Source organism: Microchirus variegatus, assembly GCF_963457635.1.
Source record: "Microchirus variegatus genome assembly, chromosome: 6".
Lineage (NCBI taxonomy): Eukaryota > Metazoa > Chordata > Actinopteri > Pleuronectiformes > Soleidae > Microchirus > Microchirus variegatus.
The window spans coordinates 21,611,696-21,637,385 of NC_139807.1; the positions used below are offsets into that span (position 1 = coordinate 21,611,696).

The 25,690-nt window shown below is 42.0% G+C and overlaps 1 protein-coding gene across 2 annotated transcripts in view; it reads left to right on the forward strand.

Annotated features, from left to right (window-relative positions):
- atp2b3b (ATPase plasma membrane Ca2+ transporting 3b) overlaps window positions 1–24,578 on the forward strand; it is a gene marked incomplete at both ends in the record, with an annotated part of 71,046 nt that extends 46,468 nt beyond the window's left edge. For both annotated transcript variants that reach the window (XM_083891036.1, XM_083891037.1), the window contains 8 exons: window positions 1,614–1,701; window positions 1,985–2,091; window positions 2,844–3,035; window positions 4,412–4,625; window positions 6,201–6,412; window positions 10,878–10,985; window positions 14,632–14,814; window positions 24,054–24,578. In XM_083891036.1, coding sequence (XP_083747162.1) covers window positions 1,614–1,701; window positions 1,985–2,091; window positions 2,844–3,035; window positions 4,412–4,625; window positions 6,201–6,412; window positions 10,878–10,985; window positions 14,632–14,814; window positions 24,054–24,578 — 1,629 coding nt within the window. The remainder of the gene's footprint in view (window positions 1–1,613; window positions 1,702–1,984; window positions 2,092–2,843; window positions 3,036–4,411; window positions 4,626–6,200; window positions 6,413–10,877; window positions 10,986–14,631; window positions 14,815–24,053) is intronic.
- Between the last annotated feature and the right edge of the window lie 1,112 nt (window positions 24,579–25,690).

The following is a 25,690-nucleotide window of genomic DNA, read 5'->3' on the forward strand; positions in this document are numbered from 1 at the left end:
ATGGTGAGAACAGTCACAGTCAACCCACAGACCAGCTCTAAAGACCTACAACATCATCTTGCTGCAGATGGTGTCACTGTGCATCGTTCAACTATTCAGCTTTACACAAGGAGATGCTGTATGGAAGAGTAATGCAGAAAAAGCCTTTTCTCTGCACCCGCCACAAACAGAGTCGCTTGAGGTATGCTAAAGCACATTTGGACAAGCCAGCTTCATTTTGGAATAAGGTGCTGTGGACTGATGAAACTAAAATGGAGTAAAACATAATACAGTTCCAATAAAAACACTTGCTACCTACAGTAAAATTTGGTAGTGGTTCCATCATGCCGTGGGGCTGTGTGGCCAGTGGAGGGACTGGGAAACTTGTTAAAGTTGAGGGTTGCATGGATTCCACTCAATATCAGCAGATTGTGGAGAACAATGTCCAGGAATCAGTGACAAAGGTGAAGTTGTGCTGGGGCTGGATCTTTCAACAAGACAACGACCCTAAACACTGCTCAAAATCTACTAAGGCATTCATGCAGAGGAACAAATACAACATTCTGTTGTCAACTGTCCATGCTCGGAAACCATCAAACCTGAATGAACTGGAGATGTTTTGTAAAGACGAATGGTCCAAAATACCTTCCTCCAGAATCCAGACTCTAATTGGAAGCTATAGGAAGTGTTTAGAGGCTGTTATTTCTGCAAAAGGAGGATGCACAAAATGTTTCTTTTGTGGTGCCTAAACTTATGCACATAATTTTTTTTAAATAATTCTTAAATAACTTTCTGTAAATCATATAAACTTTATTTCACTTCTCAAATATCACTGTGTTTGTCTCCTATATGATATATACATATATATATATATATGTACATATATATACTGAAATGTATTATTCAAACAACCAATGATTTATAAAAGATCATTATGACAATGTACAGGGGTGCCCAAACTTTTACATACCACTGTATCTTATAAACGATGTAGTCTTCAGTTAGCATCAAAAGTCAAACAAACTAGTCTAGTTTAGTTAAATAACTATTTTGCCTAGTTATTGTAAATCCAAAACATATCCAGAAGTAACATCTAAATATATGGAGGCTTCTATAGGAGCTGACCCGGCGATAAAAAAATTCAAAAAATTCCTCTAGATTTTACAGACTACACCTTTAAGCAGCCGGAAGAGTAGCTCGAGCTCTGTGAAATGTCAAAATAAGTGACAAAATGCCACAATAATCAATCAATATTAAACCAAAACTATTATTCAGTCATTCCTCATAATTAACCCAAACACAGAGGGTTAAGTAGGTTGAGAGATTTTCCATAAATAAGACACCCAGCGTTACACTGTTCACACACACACACACAAATTCCCAGTGTCTGTTTAATTTTTATTTAATGAAAATGTACCTGCTTTAGAGCAGCATTATAAAACATTATATTTATACATGACAACATTATACACATTGAATATCCACCAACAAAGTGTATGAGAGAGATTGTTAGCTAAACTTGGCTAAAGCTTTTGCAAATGTGTCTACAGTGACATCGAGTGAAAAAAGAAGAAGAGTTAATAATAAAATAATTTTGTTTGTACATGAGCTCACTCTTCTCTCGTGTCTGACAGATTGAACAGGAACGCATCGACAAAATCTGGCCCAAACTCCGCGTCTTGGCTCGATCGTCGCCGACAGACAAACACACACTGGTTAAAGGTGAGTCTGAGGATTATTATCAACCACAACACTCACATGTACACCTTCATTAACACACACACACACACACACACACACACAGGCTTTTGCAGCTATTCTTCCTAGGACTCTGCATTGATTTCCATTCATTTGGACTGCCTAAACTAATCCTTAACCTTAACCATAACCACAATTCAAATCTTAGGTCAATGTTTATGTCAGAAAACGTCCTATAGAAGTAAAAAATACAAGTGCACAGACACACACATATTTAGCATATTTTTCCCTCTCTGTTTGCATCCAGGCATCATTGACAGCAGCGTCTTAGAACAGAGGCAGGTTGTCGCAGTAACGGGGGACGGAACTAATGATGGACCAGCTTTGAAGAAGGCTGATGTGGGCTTTGCCATGGTAACCCCACAATTTTTCCTAACCGTGAATGCTTATGTGGTGTTAAAACCTTCATGTACAGTACTTGCTGTACAGACCATACAGTATACATATTTATCTATCATTTTATGTCAACATGTGCAGCAATATAGGTTGAAATGAGTGTGACCTACAGTACAAAAAACAGCAAAAGACGCAATTATGAGTACATTAACCATATTTCGGCTTGTAAAAAAATAAAAAAGAATTTGTCTTCTCATGTGTCAAAGTTATGATTAATTTCATATCACATTTTAAGTAGTGATATAAAGCAGCAATAATTGGGCAGAAGCCACAGAATAGACTGTTTTTCTTTTCTGTTTGTTCATTAAAAAACAGGCCAAGTGAACTTTGAACTGTGACGTATTTACAAAGTGTGACAAATTATATCGGATTTTATCGGCATTTTGATTACTTTTGAGGTGTGTTTATATACAGTAATTGGTGAAAATTAAACATTTCTTTTCATCAGATTGCCGTGGTGGCTGTCATAGGTTGTGCTGAAAAAAGGGATATAAGGCACTTTAAATGTAAAAAAGCAGCTGAAATACTCTGTGTTCTAAGGATTAATAAAAGGGCTTTTGTGTTGCTCTGAGTCTGAGGGCTGAGTGAGCACTTAGAGGCAGGACAGTAACACTCCTGAATGATTTGGAAGCTTGAGCCGTTGCATGAGTCCTGTCACAGGTCTCTGCCTCTCCATCTTCACTCTGTCTCTGTCTGGTTCTCTCTGTCAGGGTATTGCGGGGACAGATGTTGCGAAGGAAGCGTCTGACATCATCCTGACGGATGACAACTTCAGCAGCATTGTCAAGGCAGTGATGTGGGGGCGAAACGTCTACGACAGCATTTCCAAGTTCCTGCAGTTCCAGCTCACGGTCAACGTGGTGGCTGTCATTGTGGCCTTCACTGGGGCCTGCATCACTCAGGTACACTTGTCTATTAATGAATCACACATGCTGACACAGACTCAAACATACTGTATTGAGACAAAGAGTATTTACACTATTCATCTATGCATGAGATTATTCATACAGCATACAGAGTATTAGAGCCATACAGGAGAATACAATTGTAATTTTATGAGAAAAGGTTGTAATATTGCAACTTTTTGTCACTTTTTAGTGGCGTATTCCATGCAGCAGTTTACCTGCAATGCCTGCTATATGGCTTCAGTTTAACTTGAAGCCATATAGAGCTTCACTCTTTCTGGATCAAAAATCTTAATTATCAACCTAATTGTTTCTTCAGAAACTATAAAAACCTCTCTGCAGATGTAACTTCTTCAGCCTTCTTCAGCTTCTTCGCAGTCCAAGTTTATAAGCCATTTTCTCCTCCACAGGAGGATTTACTGTTTGTTTATTGTCTGTGTTCTTTCTTCAGAAGAGACACAATCATTTCAAAGTGTAACTTTACACAATGCTTCATATTCCTCATCTTGTCGCAGGTTACAGCTAATATTTCAACCTTTTTCTCTGAATATTACTTTATTCTCGTTATTTTGCAACTTTTTTCATAATATTACGAATCATTATATATGACTTATAACCCTAACCCTGTTAAATTCTCATAATAGAATGATTTTTTTTTGAAGATTACAACTTTATTCTCGTTATTTTGCTTCTTTTTTTTTTTTTTAATATTACAACTTATGGCCACACGGTTGGTGGAGTGGTTAGCGCTCTTGCCTTTGCAGCAAGAAGACCCGGGTTTGAGCCCTGGTTGTAACAAGGGCCTTTCTGCATTGAGTTTGCATGTTCTCCCCCCATTTTTTGGAACATTACAAATTTTATTCTCGTTAAAAGTCACAAAATAAGAAAAAAAAGAAAGAATGCTGACAGAAATTAATTTGTAATATTATGACTTTTTTGCTATTTTGTGACTTTTGTCTTGTAATATTAAACGTCTTGCCACGTTTTTGTAAAATGTCAACATTATTCTCGTAATATTATGACTCTTTTGAGTATTCCAAATGTATTTTTGCTCGTTTGTGACTTTTTCTTGTAATATTACAAATGAATTTCTCGTAATAGTATGACTTTTTTGTGAATATTGCAAGTTAAATCTTGTTATTCTATTAAATAATATTGCTGTTAAAAGTCACAATTATTTTATGAGTTTAACAGCAATTTTGTGACATTGTTCTCGTAATATTCCAACTTTTTTGTGAATATTACAACTTTATTCTCATAATTTTGTGACTCCTTTCTCAAGGTTATAGATTTTTTTTCATCAGTGTGTCCCTCATACTCACAGTTATGAATGCAGTGTTAATAATGATGATGACGCTTGTGTGTCTCTACAGGACTCTCCTCTGAAGGCTGTGCAGATGCTGTGGGTGAATCTGATCATGGACACGTTTGCATCTCTTGCTCTGGCCACCGAGCCCCCCACTGAGGATCTGTTGCTACGAAAACCTTATGGCCGGAACAACCCACTCATCTCACTGACCATGATGAAGAACATCCTGGGTCATGGAGTGTACCAGCTGGTCATCATCTTTACCCTGTTGTTTATCGGTATGCATGCCCACACACACACACACACACACACACACACACACACACACACACACACACACACACACACACACACGCACACACACACACACTATCTTACTGAGGACACGTCATAGACATAATGCATTCCTCAGCCCAGGGGTCTGCAACCTTTGGAGCCGCAAAGAAATATTAAAAACAAAAATAAACGTTATTTTTCCAAAGTTACTAGGAGCCACTGCAGATGGGCTGAAGAGCTACATGTGGCTGGCTCTAGAGCTGCAGGTTGCAGACCCCTGCCCTAGTCCCTTACCCTACCATCCATCCATCATCTACCGCTTTATCCTCCACCAGAGGGTGCTGTGCCTTTGTCAGCTGACATAGGTCGATAGAAGGGGTCACACCCTGGACAGTTCGCCAGTCCATCACAGGGACACATATAGAGACAAACAACCATTCACTCTCACATTCACACTGATGATCAATTTAGAGTGTCCAGTTCACCTAATCCCCAAATCTGCATGTTTTTGGACTGTGGGAGGAAGCCGGAGAACCCGGAGAAAACCCACGCACACACGGGAAGAACATGCAAACTCCATGCAGAAAGGCCCTTGTTCCAACAGCTAACCACTACGCCAACCGTGTGGCCCCCCTTACCCTAACCCTAAAATCAGGTCTTAACCCTGAAAAAGCCCTTTAAAGTTGTGGGGCCCAGACAAAATGGCCCCAAATGGACCTCACAAATATATAAATACAAATACCGACACACACTCACTCACTATTGAAACATGTCCGCCTATAAATCAGATTCATTGGGCCAATATTTCAACTGTATTGAGTGATTGTTATTTAATTATCTGGCCAACTGTTAGTTACTGGTCTCACTGAACGCTTTTTAAGTTTTTGTATATAACTTGGAGGCAGAAACATTTAGTGTTTTGCCTGATTGCTTTTTGCTATTGATTTTGTTGAGAATTTGCTGATCATGTCATTTTATAATTGTACTGCCACCTGTCTAGCAAGAGATTTTCAATCTCAATACAAAATAATAAATAAATATATAAAGTTTGGACCATACATTTGTTCAATAACATTATATTAGAATTTTCAATTTCAATTCAATTTGAATTTCCGCAATGGGGATCAATAGAAGTACATACTTATCTTATTGAAATGACTTACACAGTTTATTTTTTATTTATTTAGTTAACAATGTTATCAGATGATATCAATATAGTGTCATACAATCTTTTAGGATCAAGGTATATAAATAAAAAAACAACAAGCAAACAAAAAGAACAGAGCCTGTGTGCAGTTGTGTTATTATTTTTAAGCATCCTTATTAATGTCAATTGTTTTATGTATCATCTGTGAGAAACTGTTTTATCAGATGGAGAGGGAAAAGAAAATCTGGCTCGTTTTTCTCGTGGAAAATTCCTGACAACAGCCCAACTTTAATTATATATATTATCATGAAATTGGTCCAAAAACGATCAAACACTGTCCACAATGAGCAAGAACAGCAGACGATTATTTTTCTTTCCTCTCCTCACATCTCACTCCTCCTCTTCCACTCCCCCCTCCCCCCCCCCACAGGTGAGCGCATGTTCAACATCGACAGCGGCCGCAACGCTCCGCTGCACTCGCCTCCCTCGGAGCACTACACCATCATCTTCAACACGTTCGTCCTTATGCAGCTGTTCAACGAGATCAACGCTCGCAAGATCCACGGAGAGAGGAACGTCTTTGACGGCATATTCGGCAACCCCATCTTCTGCTCCATCGTGCTGGGGACGTTTGCTGTGCAGGTAAAAGGAAATAAATAAATACTCTCCGTGCTGCCTGATTTCTGTGTCAGGAACAGGTTTCAAATTTGTTTAAATGAGTGTGTAAAAATTATTTCAGGGTGGAGTTGGGGGTAAATATCTGTGAGAGAAAACACCCATTCACAAGAAATAAAATCAAAGAGCAGAATTTCAAATTTGTGCACAAATTCTAATATTCCTTATATGGAAATCCTGGGTGTGTGTTTATAGGTCACATATTCAGGCTTGCATATTTAGTAGTGATATAAAGTTAATTGTGCAGGAATAGTCAACTCAATGCAAATTCCTTTATTGAGCACATTTTAAAAAGTGCTGCATTGAATGATGTCAACAACAAAAAATCAATCAGTAAAAATAGAAAGCATAAAAACATGAAACATTTAAAAAAGATACAGAGCATAGTCAAAAAAACACACAAACAAAAAACAACAGGAGTCCTGGGGTCTGTCTCACAAAGCAGGAGTCTAAACCCTGAACTCTGAGTTAATCTACTCTGAGATAGGAAACTCTGAGTTTTCGGTTCCACCTAAATGAAATGAGATTTATTTCATTTAGGTGGAATCCCGCGGGGGAGAAGTGCAATTGGCAGCAGTTTAAGATGAAACATAAAAACATTGTTCAAACAGGTACTACTGCACGTCTGTCCGTCCAGGGAGTGGATCCCTCACCTGTGGTTCTCCCTAAGGTTTCTACCCTTTTCCCTGTTATAAGGGTTTTTTCCCTGGTAGTTTTCCTTACCCTGGTCGAAGGTCTAAGGACAGAGGATGTTACCAAGCCTGTGAAGTCCTGTGAGACAAACTATGTTTTGTAAACTGTGGGCTATATAAATAAAGATTGATTGATTGATTGATTGATTGAAACAGGTAAGATAAATAAATCTTACCTGTTACCTGTTACCTGGTAAATCGCCAAAAATCATCGACAGATTAATCGCTAAGGGAAATAATCATTAGTTGCAGCTTTAATACCCATACACATATAAGTAAACATATACCCACCTACATATATGACTGGTACTGTATGTACTCAATAGTATTTGATACATTTGATTTTGCTTATATCCTCATTGCATTACTTATACATCTATGTAATGCTATAATGCTATATGTTGTTGTACAGCGACCTTGAGTGTCTTGAAAGGCGCCTTCAAATATAATGCATTATTATTATTATTATTATCATAATCAGTGGCTTAATAATGTAGTAGAATAGTGTACCCAATAAAGTGGTCTTTTCTTACATGTGGAGCATATAAGATTCTAAAAGTGAAGTTCTAGTTTGCCCTAAAGTGAGTTTTACTAACTTGAGCAGGAAAATGTGAGAACACAACAAACACACAAGTGACAAAGACGACAGAGAGTAGTAGAGAGATGGAAGAAGGATACTTTTCCATTTCTCCTCAGTGATACTCTGGGGAGAAACAGGTGAAGAAAGAGCTGCAGGGAAGTGGCAGTGACTTGGAGAGTGAGAGACAGACTACAAAACGGAAGAGATGAAGACTGGAGGCATTGAAAGAAAGGTGAAAGAGAGTGGCAGAGATAAGGTAGAAAGATGGATTCCTCCTCCCTACAGGCAGCTATTATTACTGTGCGGTGTTATGATACACTGCATGGTAGTCCCACTGAGATTTATGGCTGTGCACTCCAGTGTCACTCTCATAAGTCTGGTTCGTGCTGGAAATGATCATGCCTTTTAAAATGCTGCCTGGGATTATTAGATGATGAAGGGTCTAGAGCTGTGGTTCTGAAACTGGTACATGAGCTTCCTCTGGTGGTACTTGGAGCAAAATCAGAAACACTGTTCTACTGTATATAACAGGGTATGTGATCAGAGTGAAGCTGAGGAATTTTGACCAGAGTGCTTAGAAAATGAAATGAAAATAACAAAAAGTCTGAAGTATATGTGAGGAAGAGGATGATGATGAAGCAAATTATCTTATTGAGAATAAATCTGCCTCCTATGGCTATTAAAGGCGCCATCTGTAACAATGTGGCCAAAACCGGTTACTACACTCAAAATCAAAACAGTGCGGCGAGTCGTACCTGCCTCCCTTTCCCTCCCTTCCCTCCAGAGTCGAGGTTGCCAGAGCAGCGTGTCCTCCGTCAGCGACGAGCGACTATGGCGAGCGTTTTATCATAAATGAGTGGCTCTAAGACACACAATTCTGTTCTCTCAGTAAAGATCAATATGTATTATAATGTATGGTGATGTTAGCTGTTGACTAGGGAATAACGTTATGCATGATATTTGACCTTAATTTTTGCCTCCCCTTTTATATCAATCAATCAATCAATCTTTATTTATATAGTCCACAGTTTACAAAACATAGTTTGTCTCACGGGACTTCACAGGGTTGGTAACATCCTCTGTCCTTAGACCTTCGACCAGGGTAAGGAAAAACTACCAGGGAAAAAACCCTTATAACAGGGAAAAGGGTAGAAACCTTAGGGAGAACCACAGGTGAGGGATCCACTCCCTGGACGGACAGACGTGCAGTAGATGTTACCCAAAACATACAATACACAATGACAAGAATAAAAAGTGAAAAAGTCTTTAAATGCCAGGATCATCTGGATCACTGGGTTTGTCACAGCCTGTAGTGAAGACTGTTGTGGTCAGAGACTTGAAGATGACTGAGTCCTCTTTCCTGTCCTGACCTGATGTCGTTCACTGGTGTCAGCAGAACTGTAAGAGATTAAACATCAGTTAGAGATGAGTTACATGTGGATTTATGTGCTACATCTCATGGGGGGACATCGGGTAAGTGGTGAGGGATGAAAAATCAAAGACGGGGTAGAGAAAGTGATAAAATGTTTCTAATTGTCTTGATGTTGTGAAGGTGGAAGAAGGCTGTTCTACATATATGCTTAATGTGTTCATCCAGTGATAAATCCTGGTCAAACAGGACTCCTAGGTTCCTTACTGTAGTGCAAGGGACTGAAGTGTTACTGCCTAGGTTTAGAGCTCCACTTGAAAGTGCTGCTCTTATTTCTTTTGGCCCAAGGACCATGACCTCAGTTTTTTCTGTGTTAAGCATCAGAAAGTTCCGAGTCATCCACGTCTGTATGTCTATGAGACAATCCTGGAGTTTAATAGATGGGTTTGGGTCGTCCAGTCGTACAGATACATAGAGCTGGGTGTCGTCTGCATAACAATGAAAATCTATGTTGTGTTTCCTGATAATGTTGCCTAATGGCAGCATGTACAGGGTAAAAAGAATAGGTCCGAGCACGTTATATAGTTTATGGCAATATACATGCAAAGACCTGAAAAGGACTTGAATTTGGAAAAGTCTTCCTCAGTTCCCTCAGATTTCTAAACTGTTCCCTCAGTTTTGGAAATCCATTGTGTCAGTGAAGGCAGCGGCTGCTGGAGGAGAGACTCAGCTGGTGATCATCAGGTAATCAGTCAGTGACATAAGCACGTTCGTAACCTGGTTCTGATCGCTTGCAGGGCTGGGTCCAGACACAGTTCGTTTGGGAAGGACGGAGAGACGTTGTTGTGTGAATAGTTTGTTTATTGTCAGCAATACGGAAAACAAATGAAAACAGCTGTTAGTGCTGTGTCTTCACTCTGCTGCGCTCCACTCTCTCTCTGCCCGGAGTGCGTAGTGGGCGTGTGCTAGCAAACGCCACCGCTGTTCTCCACGCTCCGGGCGAGTGTGCTCTTACAGGCGGGTTCAGATGACACAAACCGGCGTGTGGATTGTGTTGGTCCAGCGCGGCGGCTGCAGCGGTGTTGCTCCGTGCCAGACAAACAGTCCCAGCATCCGTTTTCAAATTCCGCTCCGCTTTCAACACTCTCCACCGTTGGAATGCATCTCCTATACAAACCCTCGCTTTGCCTCGAACTTTATCTTGAGATTTCTGCGATTCATACGAGATCTCTTCGGTTTCGTTGCCTCCTCCGCCATTGTAGCTAACTGGCAACCCGGGGTTACTCGACAGCTCAGGCTCTACTGACTTCAATGATTGGTAGACGGCGGTAGATGGCGCCTCATACCAAAACATAATTTCAAAACATAAACAAACTTTCCGGTGCGGAAAATATTTTTTTTTAATGCAAATTTTTTTTTTTACTAGTTTTGTTGGTGAGTTCAGTTTGTTATATGAACATTATTCCTGAGTCTCTGTGACATATTAGGAGGAATTTATGGCCAGTTGCTTTAGATTTATTACATAATGCACCTTTAAATATACATATTTACTTCCAGGTTTTTGGCAAACTGGACGTCTACATCTACTTTTTCTTTGTGAAATGGCGACAGGATATAATAAATGTTGACATATGCTTGTGTCAAAGATTTTGAATGTAGTTGGTGGTGGTGCAGGTATTTCCCCTGGGGTGTGGGAGATACCTGCCATGTCACACTTGTGTCTTGCATGTGTGACAATAACAAACCTCCCCCCTCCCCCCGTCTGTCTGTCTGTCTGTGTTTGTGCTGCAGATCGTGATCGTGCAGTGGGGAGGGAAGCCCTTCAGCTGTGCCCCTCTCAACGTCGAGCAGTGGCTCTGGTGTCTCTTCGTGGGAGTTGGAGAGCTGCTCTGGGGTCAGGTAAGCAGCTCTTAAGCCTCACTGAGTCAAAATCAAACTGAACAAGTGGAAGGCTGACAGCCCCCTCCCCCCAAGGGAATAGACTTACTGTCGGTATCACTTATGCACGGTCACAGCCATAACTTAGGAATGTCTGTAAAACATCTGCAGCCCAACAAATCCTAAATTATCCACCCATCCATCTCCTACTGCTTTATTCTCCACGAGGTAGCTAAACCCTGGACAGGTCTCCAGTCCACTCAGAGGACAGGCCAACATATAGAGACAAACAACAATCCGAAAACAAACAAAAAAAAATAGTAACTGTTAATTAGATTTTTAAAATAAAATGGAAAAAAAAGGATGCCATTTCGGCCAGTTTTGATTTTTCCATCATTGCGAGTTGTGAAAAGTTTGAAAGATATTCACAGATTCGAACTTCCACAATCAATAACATTAAAAGGTGCCATATGTAGGAATGTGGCCAAAAACGGTTACTACACTCAAATTCAAGCTCCCCCTCCACCCCCTCCCCTCCAGACTCGAGGTTGCCAGAGCGGTTGGCGTATCCTCCTGCAACGAGCGAGGAGCGACTATGGCGAGTGATGAATCCTACGCTGTAAATTCATCATTTGTTTGCTAAGTAATCATCTTTTTATTGCGTTTACAGAGAGACGTACTAAACAAACTCTCTCGTCAAATACTGCTGTAAATTTAGACCAGTCACTGTGTTGTTGTTATGCTTATTGACCCAATGCAGACACGGTACTGAGAAACACTCACGTATACAGGTTACCGGGTGGATGTTGTGATGAATGCCAGTTACACGTATGTGGACTTGTCATATCCTCTGGCTGTTAATCGATAAAACAGGTTATGAGCACTAACCCTGCGTCGTTTATGAGAACACGAAACATAGTGTCAGGAGTGGGATTTGAACCCAAGGTGGATGTGGCATAAGTGTAGCGCTCCCGAAATGACGCTAAGCTAAAATGTAAGATTTCGTATTGTCCAGTCGCTGTTGGCAAACGTGCCGACAGCGACTGGACTCGAGTGGGCACATAGACCCTCACTTTGCTGCAAACTTTATCTTGGCGTTTTAATATTCATACAGAGGTCTTTTAGGTTTCGTTTTCTCCGCCATTGTAGCTCAGAAGTAACTGGCAACCCATGGTTGCTCGGCAGCTAAGACTCATACACATACTGACTGCAATGATTGGTAGACGGTGGTAGGTGGCGCCTCATGCCAAAACATAATAATATAAACATGATTTGAAACATGAACATTTTAATTAACTGATTCTAGTGATTCAGTTACACTGAAAACAACTGCTTTACTAGTCACTCGTCACTCGTTTGTGTGTTTTGCGTGTAAAATGAAATCACAGCAGTCTCATGCAGCCGTGCAGAGATGACTCCACCCACCATGAGTAGGTACTATTTTTGTATCCAATTCGTGCCATAGCGAGGTGAGGTGAGCTGGGACCATATGTGGAAAGGGGCTAAAAAGAACTGTCTTTCGAGCGTAGAAACTACATTGATCTCTACGTGCAATCAGTGAGACCAGAGCGCAGGGACCGTCTATGAAGTGCAGCACTAGGGCTGTAACGATACACAAAATCACGATCCGATTTATATCACGATTTTTTTCTCCCACGATTTTTTCTCCCACGATTCAACATTTACTTATAAAACAACTTAATGTAACATTTAATAACAAATATGATAAATAAAGCATGTAAAGCATGCTGGGAAGTGTAGTTCTTCATGAGAAGCAGTTTTGTTCCAGTGGAAATAACATGTTTTGATAAACAGCAAAGGTAAGACAACATTTCTGCTTGTATTTCATGAAAGTCAGTTGTTGTTTTGCTCTTATTTTGGGGCTGGATCCGTGAATCTTGTTCGTAGAGTGATACAAATGGTACTGTTACCCTGGATTTCCACTGGACCCGTTACAGCCGCGGAACGTCAGTGGTGCGGTCGCCGTTGCAAATCGTGACTCTGCATGTCTCTGCAGCGTCCCAGAAGCGGCTCGCCGCGCCGCAGCGATATCGATAGGTAGCGGTTCTATTTTTGCCGTTGCTGCTGCTGAACCTCGTAAATTCCAACAGAGCAGATTGTACCAGACAGGAAAAGCGACATAGAATCAAAGTAAAATATTTCCGCTCCCCTTTCAAAATAAAACACAATACGCAGGTCATGTCGCCTGTCACAACTTCACATCAACATTACGTCGTGACCGGTGCTGCCAGGTCAACAGTCAATTAATCAGAGCATCTCAGAGTCATAATGTACGAGGAGAGACTGATTGTTGAAGTGGAGAAACATACAATCATTTATGACACCAGATCAACAGTTCTTCCACATCAGAGAATGAAAGAAGCTGTGTTATTGTTGTTGTTTACTTTATACACACAGTCTATCGCTGGATCTCGCGAACTCGTGTCCGTTCGAGATTATCGCGCGATCTTCCGTGAATACCGCTGGCTCCCAAGGCTCCGCGCCGCTGCCGTAACGCGCCCGGTGGGGATTGACGCTGGGCAGAGGACGAAGCAGAACCGCGCCACTGACGTTCTGCGGCTGTAACGCGTCCAGTGGAAATCCGGGGTTAGAATCTGTGAATTCTCCGTTGTTTACATAATCACGCTGATGCTCCGGTGCCGCTTTTCAATGTGTGCGCTGTAACAGTTTTTTATCCGCTCCTGCTGGTTTGATCCGTCTGTGTTTTAACTGTGTTTGGTGAACATAAGAATGGTTTATATGAGCTTTTAGCTGAGTTTCTGACCTTTCTGTGGGTATGCAGCATGTCTGTGTTTGTTAAAGTTAGACATGGTTTTATGATGTTGTTGTCGCTGTATCTGACGCTGCCCCCGGTAGCGGGGACCTCAGTAAAGAAGAGATTAACGCGATTAAAAAACATAACGAGATGATTGTAATTAATTAATCACAATTAACGCGATAAATTGACACACCTAATAAAAATAAGTTTGGTAGCACTAACAGCTCATATCATGTGGCTGACTGGAAAAATAACTGGGAGTTAGAAAGGGCGTTTCGCACTTCTGTTTTCTCACTGAAATCGCCACAAACCTCGTTTCGTGGCGATTTCGATTTCGATACGCATATCGTTACAGCCCTATACAGCACCCAAAAAAACATATGTAAAAACAGTGTCGTCAAACTTTCTGTAAACTTTACTGCTGTACTGTACGTGATACTACACATGATACTACGCATTTAAAACAGTTACTGAAATCCTAGTTGAAAAGGTCAGAGGAACATGGGCTCGCACTCACAGACAGTTTCTGGTAGATGGAAGTTTACATAGAGCTTCACTTACACCTGGCGTTCCACATACATAAGATAAGATCAAATAAAATCAGATAAGATAATCCTTTATTTGTCCCACAATGGAGAAATGCACAGTGTCACAGCAGCAAAGACATTTAGGGTTAAATAATAACCATGCATTTTCATAGAATGTACACTCTAGAAAGATACTGGAGTGGTTGATTTTTGAGGGTCAGCATCGTAGGTGGAGATTGAAGTGGAGGATCAAACCTCTTACCTTCTGGTTTTAGGGTGACCCACTCTATCTCCTGATCCCTCCCGCCATCCACACGTGTCTTTCTGTGAAATGAGAATGTTGCAACCCCTCGATTTTCAGGTGATTGCCACAGTACCGTCAGAGCGGCTTCCGTGCCTGAAGGAGGCGGGGCTCGGCCTCGAGCCCAGCGAGGAGGAAGGGGAGGAGATGGCAGAGGACGAGGAGGAGATCGACTGTGCCGAGAGAGAGTTACGCCGCGGACAGATCCTCTGGTTCAGAGGTCTCAACCGCATCCAGACTCAGGTACTGTTTAATGTGACCCCACCCCCAAAAAATAAAATAAAATGAAACCAGAAATGCTTCACACACGAAAACGCAAACACACAGAGATCATACAGCGATCATGACACACAAGCAGTTTGTTTGAGGTGAATCATGGACAAACTGGGAATATGCAAAAAGAAAAGAAAAATGAACCACTTGAATGTAACTGTATCCCAATAATGCATTATATTTGGATTTTCTTAAAGCTGCTGTCAGTGATATCCACTTTTGGCACAGACTGAAAGTATTTGGTGAAGGGGCTGGGCTAAGAGAGTCATAGTCTTCCAGTTTAAAATGCATTGTCCATTGGGGTTGCCGTAGCCACAAAATGGTGGCCTCTGGCCCTTACCTTATGTTAAGTTAAACTCTAAGGCCATTAAAAATAACTTATTTTAATATGATTATACACTTATACAAACACACCTATGGCAGTATTTCTGCCCAACATTCCTCCTAAATTTTACACACTGGACCTTTAACACATATTTTACATAAAAAGGTTTCACTGACTGCAGCTTTAACCCAGTGCTTTGTGATGAAATGCTAATTATTCATCGTAGGGACACTCGTCATGGTTGTGTTCTGAATAAACTGTTAACTGTATCATGGCCTTTACAAACTAACACAAGAGACTTTTGGAAAGAAAGAAAGAAGTATTATCTCTGTATCTGAATTTTTCTTACTCTCCAAAAGTTAGTCTCTCCCATCTTTGTCTGTGCTGTTCTTCTGACTTGTGCCAAACACACTGACCCCAGTCTTTGTTTCTCTTCAACACAACGGTTGTTTTCTCAGTTCTTTAACTCAGAAGTGGTTTTTGAGATGAGATCATGAGAGAGGATTAATGCTGTGACTGTGTGTGTGTGTGTGTGTGTGTGTGTGTGTGTGTGTGTGTGTGTGTGTGTGCGTGTGTGTGTACCTGAGTTTATACACTTTGGCCCTGATTTACGAAAGCTTTGTGCGTGCAAAAACTGGATTGCACACGCATATTTGCGTTGATGCTGATCTACTAACAGGGCGCAACGAGGAGTGCGTCCCTCAGACGGGCAAAATAGCACTCGCAACCCATTAAGCGTTCTTGTCTCAATGCATATGCAATATGAGGCGTTTACACGCTATTTTGCGTGTGCTAGGAGGAGAAAATGTAAATATGTTATATTAGCACGCGCAAAGTGATTTATCAAACCTGAAACTGATTGCGGTGTTTATTTGTGCGTCTTTATTTAGCACGTTTGAAAGGCAGGTCTTAACTGGCACAGCAGTGCTCACACATGGCTGCGGTTATTTATAGTTATATTATATTTGTAAATCAGGAAATTACGCTTTTCCAGAGCATGTTCAACTACGCGTTCGCAGATGACGCACATTCATTTCTTATTTTATATCTGAATAAATTAAATATAGATATCCAGAGGAGAAATGTGTGTCGTACCTATGTTCTGGGACTAAAAAGCCGTTGTGATGATCCTCTTTATTTATTTATTTACTTATTGACAAAAAAGTCACACATCTATTGAAAGTAGACCTATGAGAAGTAGACGAGAGAAACAGCAAATTGCGGTCACAATCTTAGTAGGTCACACGCAAAAAAACGTAATCCAGTAGCAGGCGCAGTCTTTAAGCACGTGCACGCTCTCTATTTGGAATATTAGTAAATCAGGCCCATTGTGTGCAGTCCATTACAAAGCAAAACAGATCACTTTTTTACTGACTGATCATTCTCGCTACTTCGCGCGAGAATGATCAGTCAATCCTGATTCATGGTTCCAGATCATTTCTACATTTTGGTTTTTGTGTGGCGAAGAAACTGAAGTGGACACTTCGCAGAGGGGCTCCCGACGCAGACAGCAACTGCTGTGATTGGTCCATTGTCGGCGTGTTTACTCCAGAGCCCAATCGAGTTTTAACAAAAAAAATCAGACTGAGTAGAGTCAGAGTAGAAGTGCAGCAATTTGTACAACTGTTTGTCTTCCCGTTACAAAGACGCACAGGTGGAAGAAATAGACACATACTTTGTGGCGTGACACGTAAACACCTGTGCTCAACTAAAAAATGCACACAACGGCATCTGGCAGGGTTTCCCAAATGTATTATATGGGAATCCACTTTTGAAGAGTAGTGCAGCGTAAATTGCAATATAAATCATGAAAAGCCATTCTGTAACACCTAATATTATTATTATTATATTTATATTATATTAAGTGAATAAACCAGACATTTCCCAGAGATATATGTTTGATTAATGAATCACAACTTAATGTAATGCACATTATTTATTTTATTTTATTTTATTATTTATTTATTTCACGCATGAAAATTAGTTGAGAAGCCCAAAACTCAAAAGTAGACGCATCTGAGATAATAAATGAGATAATTATTACAATAAATGAAATAATAACAATTAGAGTCACCTTATATCCCGCTCCGTCTTAATCTAGTTTATCAATACCAGTGTGTGAAGTATACGTGAGGAAGAGGAGGATGAGAGAGCAAATGACCTTATTTGGAATAAATCCAAAATCAGGCTTTAGATGGCAGAGCAGCATCAACATGAACATCCTCAGATCACTCTCGGATTAAGTGCCCGTCGCTATGTAGAGTAATCAGAGTAATCAGAGTAATCAGAGTAATCAGAGTAACAAAACACACATGCAACCACACTTGGTCAGTAATACTCAGGAAACAGTTGAGGTGCGTAGTATCATTGATGATAGACTCTTGTTTCTATCACACTGACTGAGGGAGGAAATCTTTTCTCACACGCACTCAGACTGGCCTCTCCTACCCTGACTGAGTGCTGCTGTTTTGTCTCTGTCCTGCAGATGGAGGTAGTGAGCACGTTCAAGCGAAGCGGTTCGTTTCAGGGAGCGGTGAGGCGGCGCTCCTCCGTGCTCAGTCAGCTCCACGACGTAAACACTATCTCTACCCCCTCTCACGTAGCTCTCTCCACCGCAACAGCCAATACCAGCCCAGCCCCCGGGAGTGAGTCCGCCGAACGCATGTACACACATGCACACCCATACACGCACACTCCTGCAGTCACCTTCTCGCTCACACACACAAACACCCATTCATGATGCAAACAAACACACACTCTGCTGCACGGCACGTGGACTGCAGTATTTTTGACTCTCCATGGTTGTGTCCCCTCCGGCTCGCTCGCTGCTCGTCTGTGTGCAATGTCTCTTCTTTTCTTCTTCTTATTCTCCCCTTCAGACACAGTCCTGACCTGGCTGTGTACTTCTGCTCTGACCTGGTCTGGTCCCAGTCCAGAATCTTTGTTTTGTTGTTGAGTGTTGGTCGGTGCAGGAGGCAGCTCACTGTTCTCCCTCTGGCTGAGACACACACTTGCACTGTTTACATAATGACTCAAAAAGAGAGAGAGAGTTGAAGTTATTCAGACAAGTCTGGAAGGCATCGTGAAGTTCAGAGAGCAAACGGTGACTCCTCCTGCACTGTGTGATATTTCTTGTCTGTGAATGAGGTCAAGCGTGGTAAATGACTCTAATCTAAAGGAGTGGTGTCCTTTCTTTTTGCCTGGGAAGTGTAGTCCTGCTCTAACAATTCTGTGACTCCAACTGTAGACAATGCTGCAATTCGATTTTACTGCCATACATTACCAAATGGCTTCTGCAATTCTCCAAACTGTAAACCTTCGAGTATAAAAGCCCCTGTAACACACTGCTGTTTCCATTACTCCCTTTTACTACTGTTTTTGCTTTCTTTCTCCTTCTGCTCCTCTCGCTGTTGTTCAGTGCTGTAACTGATGTGGTGCTGAACCGGTTATTTCTGTAACAGTATTTACAGCTTTCGACGTCACAAGTTTGGCCTCACAATGTCTCACCAATTTTTTTTTTCCTAATTCTCTCTCTCTCTCTCTCTTTCCATCATAGTTCTCTCTTCTTTCTTCTTTATTTACGAGACATTACAGGTTCCTGTTTGCAGAAATATTCTGGGAAATGTGTTCTTATTGTTCTTCACGAGTAGAGCTGTTCGTTTGTAGACATATTTAGATTGTACCAAATCTAAATACAGACTCTTGTGTAGCATACTAAAACTATTTATTTAGTACATTCCTTATATATGTGTGTGTATTATTTTCTCCTTTTTTGTCTCCTTATTTATCCTTAAACGCATCCCTTTTTTCATCCTTCCATCTTCTGAAAAGAGTCGCATCCATCCCTCATGTTTTCTCTTTTGATTTCTTCGTATGTCAGTTCTGCGTGTGCCTGATTGCAAGTGTGTTTATGTGCTATGTGACATATCCGAGAGCCGTAGTTTGACTTTTCGTGACTTGTATGTTTGTGTCTGATTGTGTGTGTGTGCGCATGCATGTGTGGTTGTGCTTGCCTCCTCATTTGATCGTCTCCATCCGTCTTCTCAGTTGTTTCTCCTTTCCTTCCTTGCTCCCTTCCATTCACCCTTTCCTCCTTCCATTCCATGCTGCCTTCCTTCCTCCCCATGTTGCTCCATCACCTTTGGGTGTAGCTGCAGAGAAGCCCAGGCTGACGCTGCTGACACCTCAGCTTAATAGTAGTTATCTGCTATTCCTATCCTCCATCCCTTAATAATGTAAATAAGAAAAACAACAAGAGTTCTTTGACAGAGAATATATGCAGTCAAATAATTGGGTTCATATCCCACCACTTCAAACTCACTGCTGCTTACCTTCACTTTCCCCTTAATTTAAAGAGCTTGTTGGTTCCAAATCTATCCTTCAACAGCAGTACTGTATGACACATACTTGCATTTTGAAGTCATCTTTTCGTGGTTCAGTTCCCCGGTAAGGATTGGTACCTTGGACATGGATTTGGACAAAGAGGAAATATGAATGAGCTAGCATTAAGATAAAGTTTTTGTTAGCTTTACCAATTAGGTTTACTCAAAAGAAAAAAGTTCAAACAGTGTCAAATATGTGACTACTTGATACTATACTTGACAGATTGATTGTCTGGTGATGTTCTATAGTGTTCCCCAAAGCTGCTATTAACGCTAATAGCCTAGCAATCACTGTGCTCGCAGTTACGGTTAATGCTGCCTCCAAATGGAACTGTGAGCTTGTGGTTTGGACAGTTTGGTCACATGACTTCACTTACTTCTTCTCTTACTTCTCTCTCTTAGCAAGCTGACAACAGTTAGGAACAGCAAGCCATTTATCTTACATAAAAACCCAGTGGCCTGACCAGACATTTGGAAGGGCAGGGGTACTGCGAAAAATGAAAATGATGCCACTAGTACGTTTAAGTCAGACATGTGCAAAGTGTGACCTGAGGCCAAAGGCAGACCTCCACACATTCATTTCTATCACAGAGATAACATTTTCTATACAGCACTGGACACCCTTTGGGACACTGTCATGTAGGGACAGTAGGGAACTTCATAACGCCACCCTTTTTGATCAAAAGGGCATGTGTCATGTGACTCAAGTAGGCGGGAGATGCTTAAACCTACAAACTTATCAGCTAACAAAAATGAAACATGCCAAACACAACCTTATTTGACACGTTGCTTGCAGTTAAATGCCCACAGTGACGAGGCTAATTTTCAACATAATGTTCTATGTGTGAAGTGTCTAATCAAAACAATGATAATATGACTTCACATTTTTAAATGTACTCTGCAAAGACATCATGAAGACAGACAGACTTCTTCTTCCCTCTGTTAGCGTCAGGGTCATTACTTTACTCCACTGCTCACAGTTCTGTTGCAGACTCAGCCGTCCTGTTCCCCTGTATGATGTACACAGGTTCTGACAGACATCACCTCACTGGCTTTTATGCTAATACAGTCAACTCCATTATTACTCTGTATAGAAAGAGTCAAGGGTTTTTAAAAGAAAACATTTATTGTACTTTTTTTTTTTTTTAAAGGCTATAACGGAATGTTTCACTGTTATACATTTACTCACCCGCGCGTTAGATCCAGTTTGGTTTAATTTCATACTGAGCAAGTTTTGTGTGCCCGCAGTGTGTAAAAGTCCTGTGAAATTGTCCTCAATTTCCTGTTTTCATGATCAAAAAGATTCCCTCAGTTTTCTGAGTAGAATAGGAGGGTGTGTCTGCAATGAGGGAGGTGTTGCTGAGGTGTTGCTATGATTAGAGCTGAGCCATCACCATGTGTCAAAGGGTGGGTGCTGCTCAAGGGTTAGGACATTAACCGGTCATCTACCTCACAGCTTTTCTCTGTATTTATGTTGCGGGTTTCTTCTCATCAGCACTTGTTTTGCACACAGCAGCCTCTCTACCTTCCAGCGCCTTTACCCTCCTCCCCCCCCTCTCTCTCTCGCTCTTTTAACCGTCAGTGTTTTTCCATCAAGCTCTGCTGAAGCAGCCGACAGGGAAAGAGGGAAAGAGAGAAGGAAAGTGGGTATGAGAGAGAGATAGGTAGCACAGCAGTGCCCTGACCTCCTGTGGTGGGGCGTCATTATACTCGAAAGTTTACTCTTTCCATGAAAACAAAACCAAGCGCTGACGAAGTGAGAAAGTGACATTCTGAAGCCTTCTCAGTCTGCATGTGGTGTTTTTCTACTGTCTGACAGGCTCTTTGGAAAAACAGATAAGCACTGAACCTACTGCTTGACCGTCTGTCTGTCTGTCTGTCTGTCTGTCTGTCTGTCTGTCTGTCTGTCTGTCATATTATGCCAGAGTGGTATATAGAGACGACTTTCAGTTTGGTCCGACTGCATCCACCTCTCATAAGTCACAGTTTGGACTCCACTGGTTGGTGATGCAGCCTCCTCTCTGTCGATCTCATTTTGCCAACCTGTCTCTATGTACGGCTCTGCTCTGCCTGTGTCTGTGTCAGTATTTCTGCACTGAACGGTTTCTGTTTCTTTGAGCTCATGCTGCTTCTTTTCCTCTGTTTGGGCTTTGGGGGGAGAAGGGTGCATGGACCTGCTGCCCATGGCAAAGGAATGTGTTCACGCACACACGCACCACACCACACACTGCATAATGCACCTTGAAGTAAACCTCATAGACCCTCTGATATATGTGTGTTTTGAGAGAGAAAGGGTGTGTAAGTGACAAAGATCTGATTCAGCATGACCTGGCTGCCTCTCCCTCTCTCTCTGTGTGTGTGTGTGTGTGTGTGTGTGTGTGCGTGCGTGCGATTCGCTCTGGCCTTTGAACCAGTCACCTTCTCTTTCTAGTATTCTAACCAACCACATACTGTTCTAACCTGTCACCTCTTAGTTTTGCAAGACTTGTGTTTGCTTTATTTTTATTTTTTAAATTATTTTTTTTTTTTAAATATCCTGCGGCAACTTCCTTATCAGCAGCATCATCATCATCCTTTTCAATCACTCTGCTCTCTTCTTCTTCTTCTTCTTCTCTGTCACTGCTGCATGGTCACTGTACCTTTGTGCACACATGTTTGCATGTGTGTATGTCTGGTTGTCATTGTCTCTGAGTGTATGAACACCCATTGTTGACAGCAGTATGATGCATGCAGACGGAAAATTCCAAGCTGTGCAATGTGGAAACAACTTTCAACTTCATTTAGTCCATTACACTGCTGCATGCGTGTTTGTGTGTGTTAGGTTCTTGGCAAATTCTTATTTTTAACTGTACATCAAACTAACACTCACCATTCCTGCTTCTTTTCCTTTTGCACCTCACAACAACAACAACCCTCATCTGTGTGCACAGACGCATGTGATGCAGTATGCTGAGGTATGAGTGTTCTCCCCTGCACACATATTGTATCACCCTGTCCCTTCCTCTTCCTCCCCCAACACACAAACACACACCCATGCACACAAAGTGTGTCTGTGAGGTGTCTGCAGCAGCTTCTGTGGTTTTTGTGATGGTGGCTACTGGATCCTCTCGTCTTGTGAGGTCTGATTGGTGTGCAAGAACTGACAAAAACATGTCATTAGCCAACTCATTTAAACTCTTTTTTTTTTTCACTTCTGTGTGTTGGAGACAAAGAGGGTCAGGTGGACTCAAGTTTGAGAAGTGACTGACAACCCAAAAAAACACCCTAGCTATCCCTTTAAGTCGGTAGACTTGATTGGGGGATAGAGATTGATTGATAGACTTAAAAATAAGTGCAGTTGTAAGGTGAGGTTGTGAATCTGATGAACGCTCCAAACTAATGCATGGTCCAGAGCAGTCTAAAACTAAAAGCAATAATATTACTTGTAAAGCTCATGAAACACTACAAATCTACATTAGTTTTAATATTTTACAGATTAAATTAAGAGTTTTTTTTCTTTATTACTGATGTTGAGATTCACTCGGGGGGTCAGCCCTATGTTCCCACATTTCTATGGATTTTTTTTTCACTGAAAATTGAGTGTCAGCGCAGTCTTAGAGTGAAGTCAGGAGTGCATTTCACTGCTTGCTGTACAGGTATAACATTATAGAAAGTTAAATGTGTGCTGTGTCTCAATTGCACTAACTCAGGTGACTCATGGAGTGTCTCAGTGAGCACCGAGCGTCCACAGAGGTGGAGCTGATCACCGCCGACAATGTCACTGCCAAACTATAAATACATCATATCTTAAAACACAAACCACATGTTTAGACTATAAATAGCTAATTTCTCACCTCAAATGATGTTAAAACTGCGTTCCGGGAAACAGAAAAATATTTATTACAGGTGAGAAACGGCAACTGTTTCAATGTTATTCAGCTGCAACAACAAGAACAGTCTTTCTCTCTCGGACGCCATTGCTCACTGTAGCCAGAAGCACAACAACCTTGCGCAGCGACCCCTACTGATCGGGCGGGAAATTGCAGAGCACCACGGCGGAGAACTATGAAGGCTCGAGGGGTCTCCGTGGTTACGCAGTTGGATAACGCATTATGCAGTAGTAGAAGTATAATGTGGCCTTAAGGGTTAAAATAACTATTGATTTTGGACCGTTGCCTCATGGTTTTGGTCCAGTCCGGTCAATTAGAATACTTTTAGCGCTCACTCACTTTTTTATGCAAAATATCCTGAACACCACAGTGACTAAGAGAGTTATTATGAATAAAGTGACTGTAGCCACCTGGCCCTGAGTGTCAACATGTCTGTCTGCCTGTCTGTCTGTCTGTCTGTCTGTCTGTCTGTCTGCTGGAGGACACAAGTCTGTCTGCCTCTGGGTTTCCCTGGTTTGTTCCGCCTCTTTCTTTCGACTGACTTTCTCTTCTCTCTTTCCTGTGGTCTCTCTCTCTCTCTCTCTCTCTCTCTCTCTCTCTCTCTCTCTCTCTCGTCTTCTCTCCCTTTGGCAGATGCGAGTGGTGAAAGCATTCCGTAGTTCGCTGTACGAGGGCCGGGAGAAACCGGAATCCCGCAACTCCATCCACAACTTCATGGCCCACCCGGAGTTCCTCATCAACGACCTCATCCACAACATTCCGCTGATCGACGACACTGACGTGGACGACGAATCAGAGCTCAGCAGATACCAGCACCTGCACCCGGCCCTCCGCAAGCCGCCGCCCCCCCCCACCCAGCCCCAGCCCCCAGCACGCACCCGCCCCACCCGCCCCTATCGGCAGTACAGCCTCCCGGTGACTCCGTGCAACCGAAACAACAACAACAACAGCAGCAGCAGCAGCAGCAGTTCAGCGGTCACCCGTGGCAACAACAACAACAACATCGCCAATGCAGTTACTCCCAGCAATCGGAGCCACCACCACCACAACAACAACAACCACCATCAATACCGCCATAACCATCATGGCAGGGACAGGCCAGTGAAACCCTTCGCCCCTCACATGGGCCACCTTTACTGCGTGGAGACCTCCTTATAACTGATCTGAACGTGGGTCTGGCAGGGGAGTGGAGAAGGGGAACGGAGTCTTGGTTAGGGGAAAGGAAAAGGGGAGTGGAGGGAAAGGGCTGAGGAGACACATGACATTTCCATCTCTTATATCAAGCTACCAGGAAGGAGTGAAGGACAAGGGAGGCACAGGAGGGAGTGGACAATGGCTGGAGACTTCTGCTGCATGTGGCTCCCTGAGAACATTGCAGATTTCCCTCCCTTCGCCCTCACTCTGGCCCTCTCAGCCGTAAAAACCCCCTCAACCCCCGACACAACAGCCGCTCACCCCCTCTCCACCCTGAAACCCAACCGTCCCTGTCCATGACCCTGCTCAAAGAACCTGCCCACCTCACCCCTGCCTGACCTCATGCACACTCGTCACACATACGCACAGGTCTGCTCTCGCTGTGTTGTCCTGAGCTAAGGAGGGAGGCAGGGACAGACATCCAAAACAACAGAAAAAAAAAAAACACGACATCCCTCAATGCTTCAACAGGAACAGGGCCATGAGACCATGAGGCCATGGGGGCTGACTCACTCTGTTGTCTCAGTGTTCATCATTAATTTAGTTATCATATCCCAACACACTCACACCTGCCACATTGTCACCACTGCCATCATTTATCTACAGCCACTCCTTTGCTTGTGATATGAGGCTTTTGTTAAAGCTTTAACTATAAACTTCACTCATTTCCGCCCTCTGATTCGCTCATTTCTCAGCATGACGTCGCTCGTTCTTTCTTTTATTTTCTTTCATTTATTTATTTTTAATCTTATTTTTCTTTCATTCCTCTCTTTATCTTTCAGTGTGGGTATGTGTATTGTCTTGTCTCTTCTACGGGAAAAAACTGGAATGGCAAACAAAAGTTCCTATTAATTTGAAAGGTGGGGGAATACGTATATATATATATATATATATATATATATATATATATATATATATATACTGTATATATATAAATGTTTAAAATGTTCATCTGAGAACTTTTCAAGGTCCTTGCTGTTCTTTCTCCAGCCCAACCTGCACGACCCTTGAATGTCACCCCATGAGTCCACATGATCTGTTCTCTGTACTCGTCCATGAGATGATGGGTGACGTCA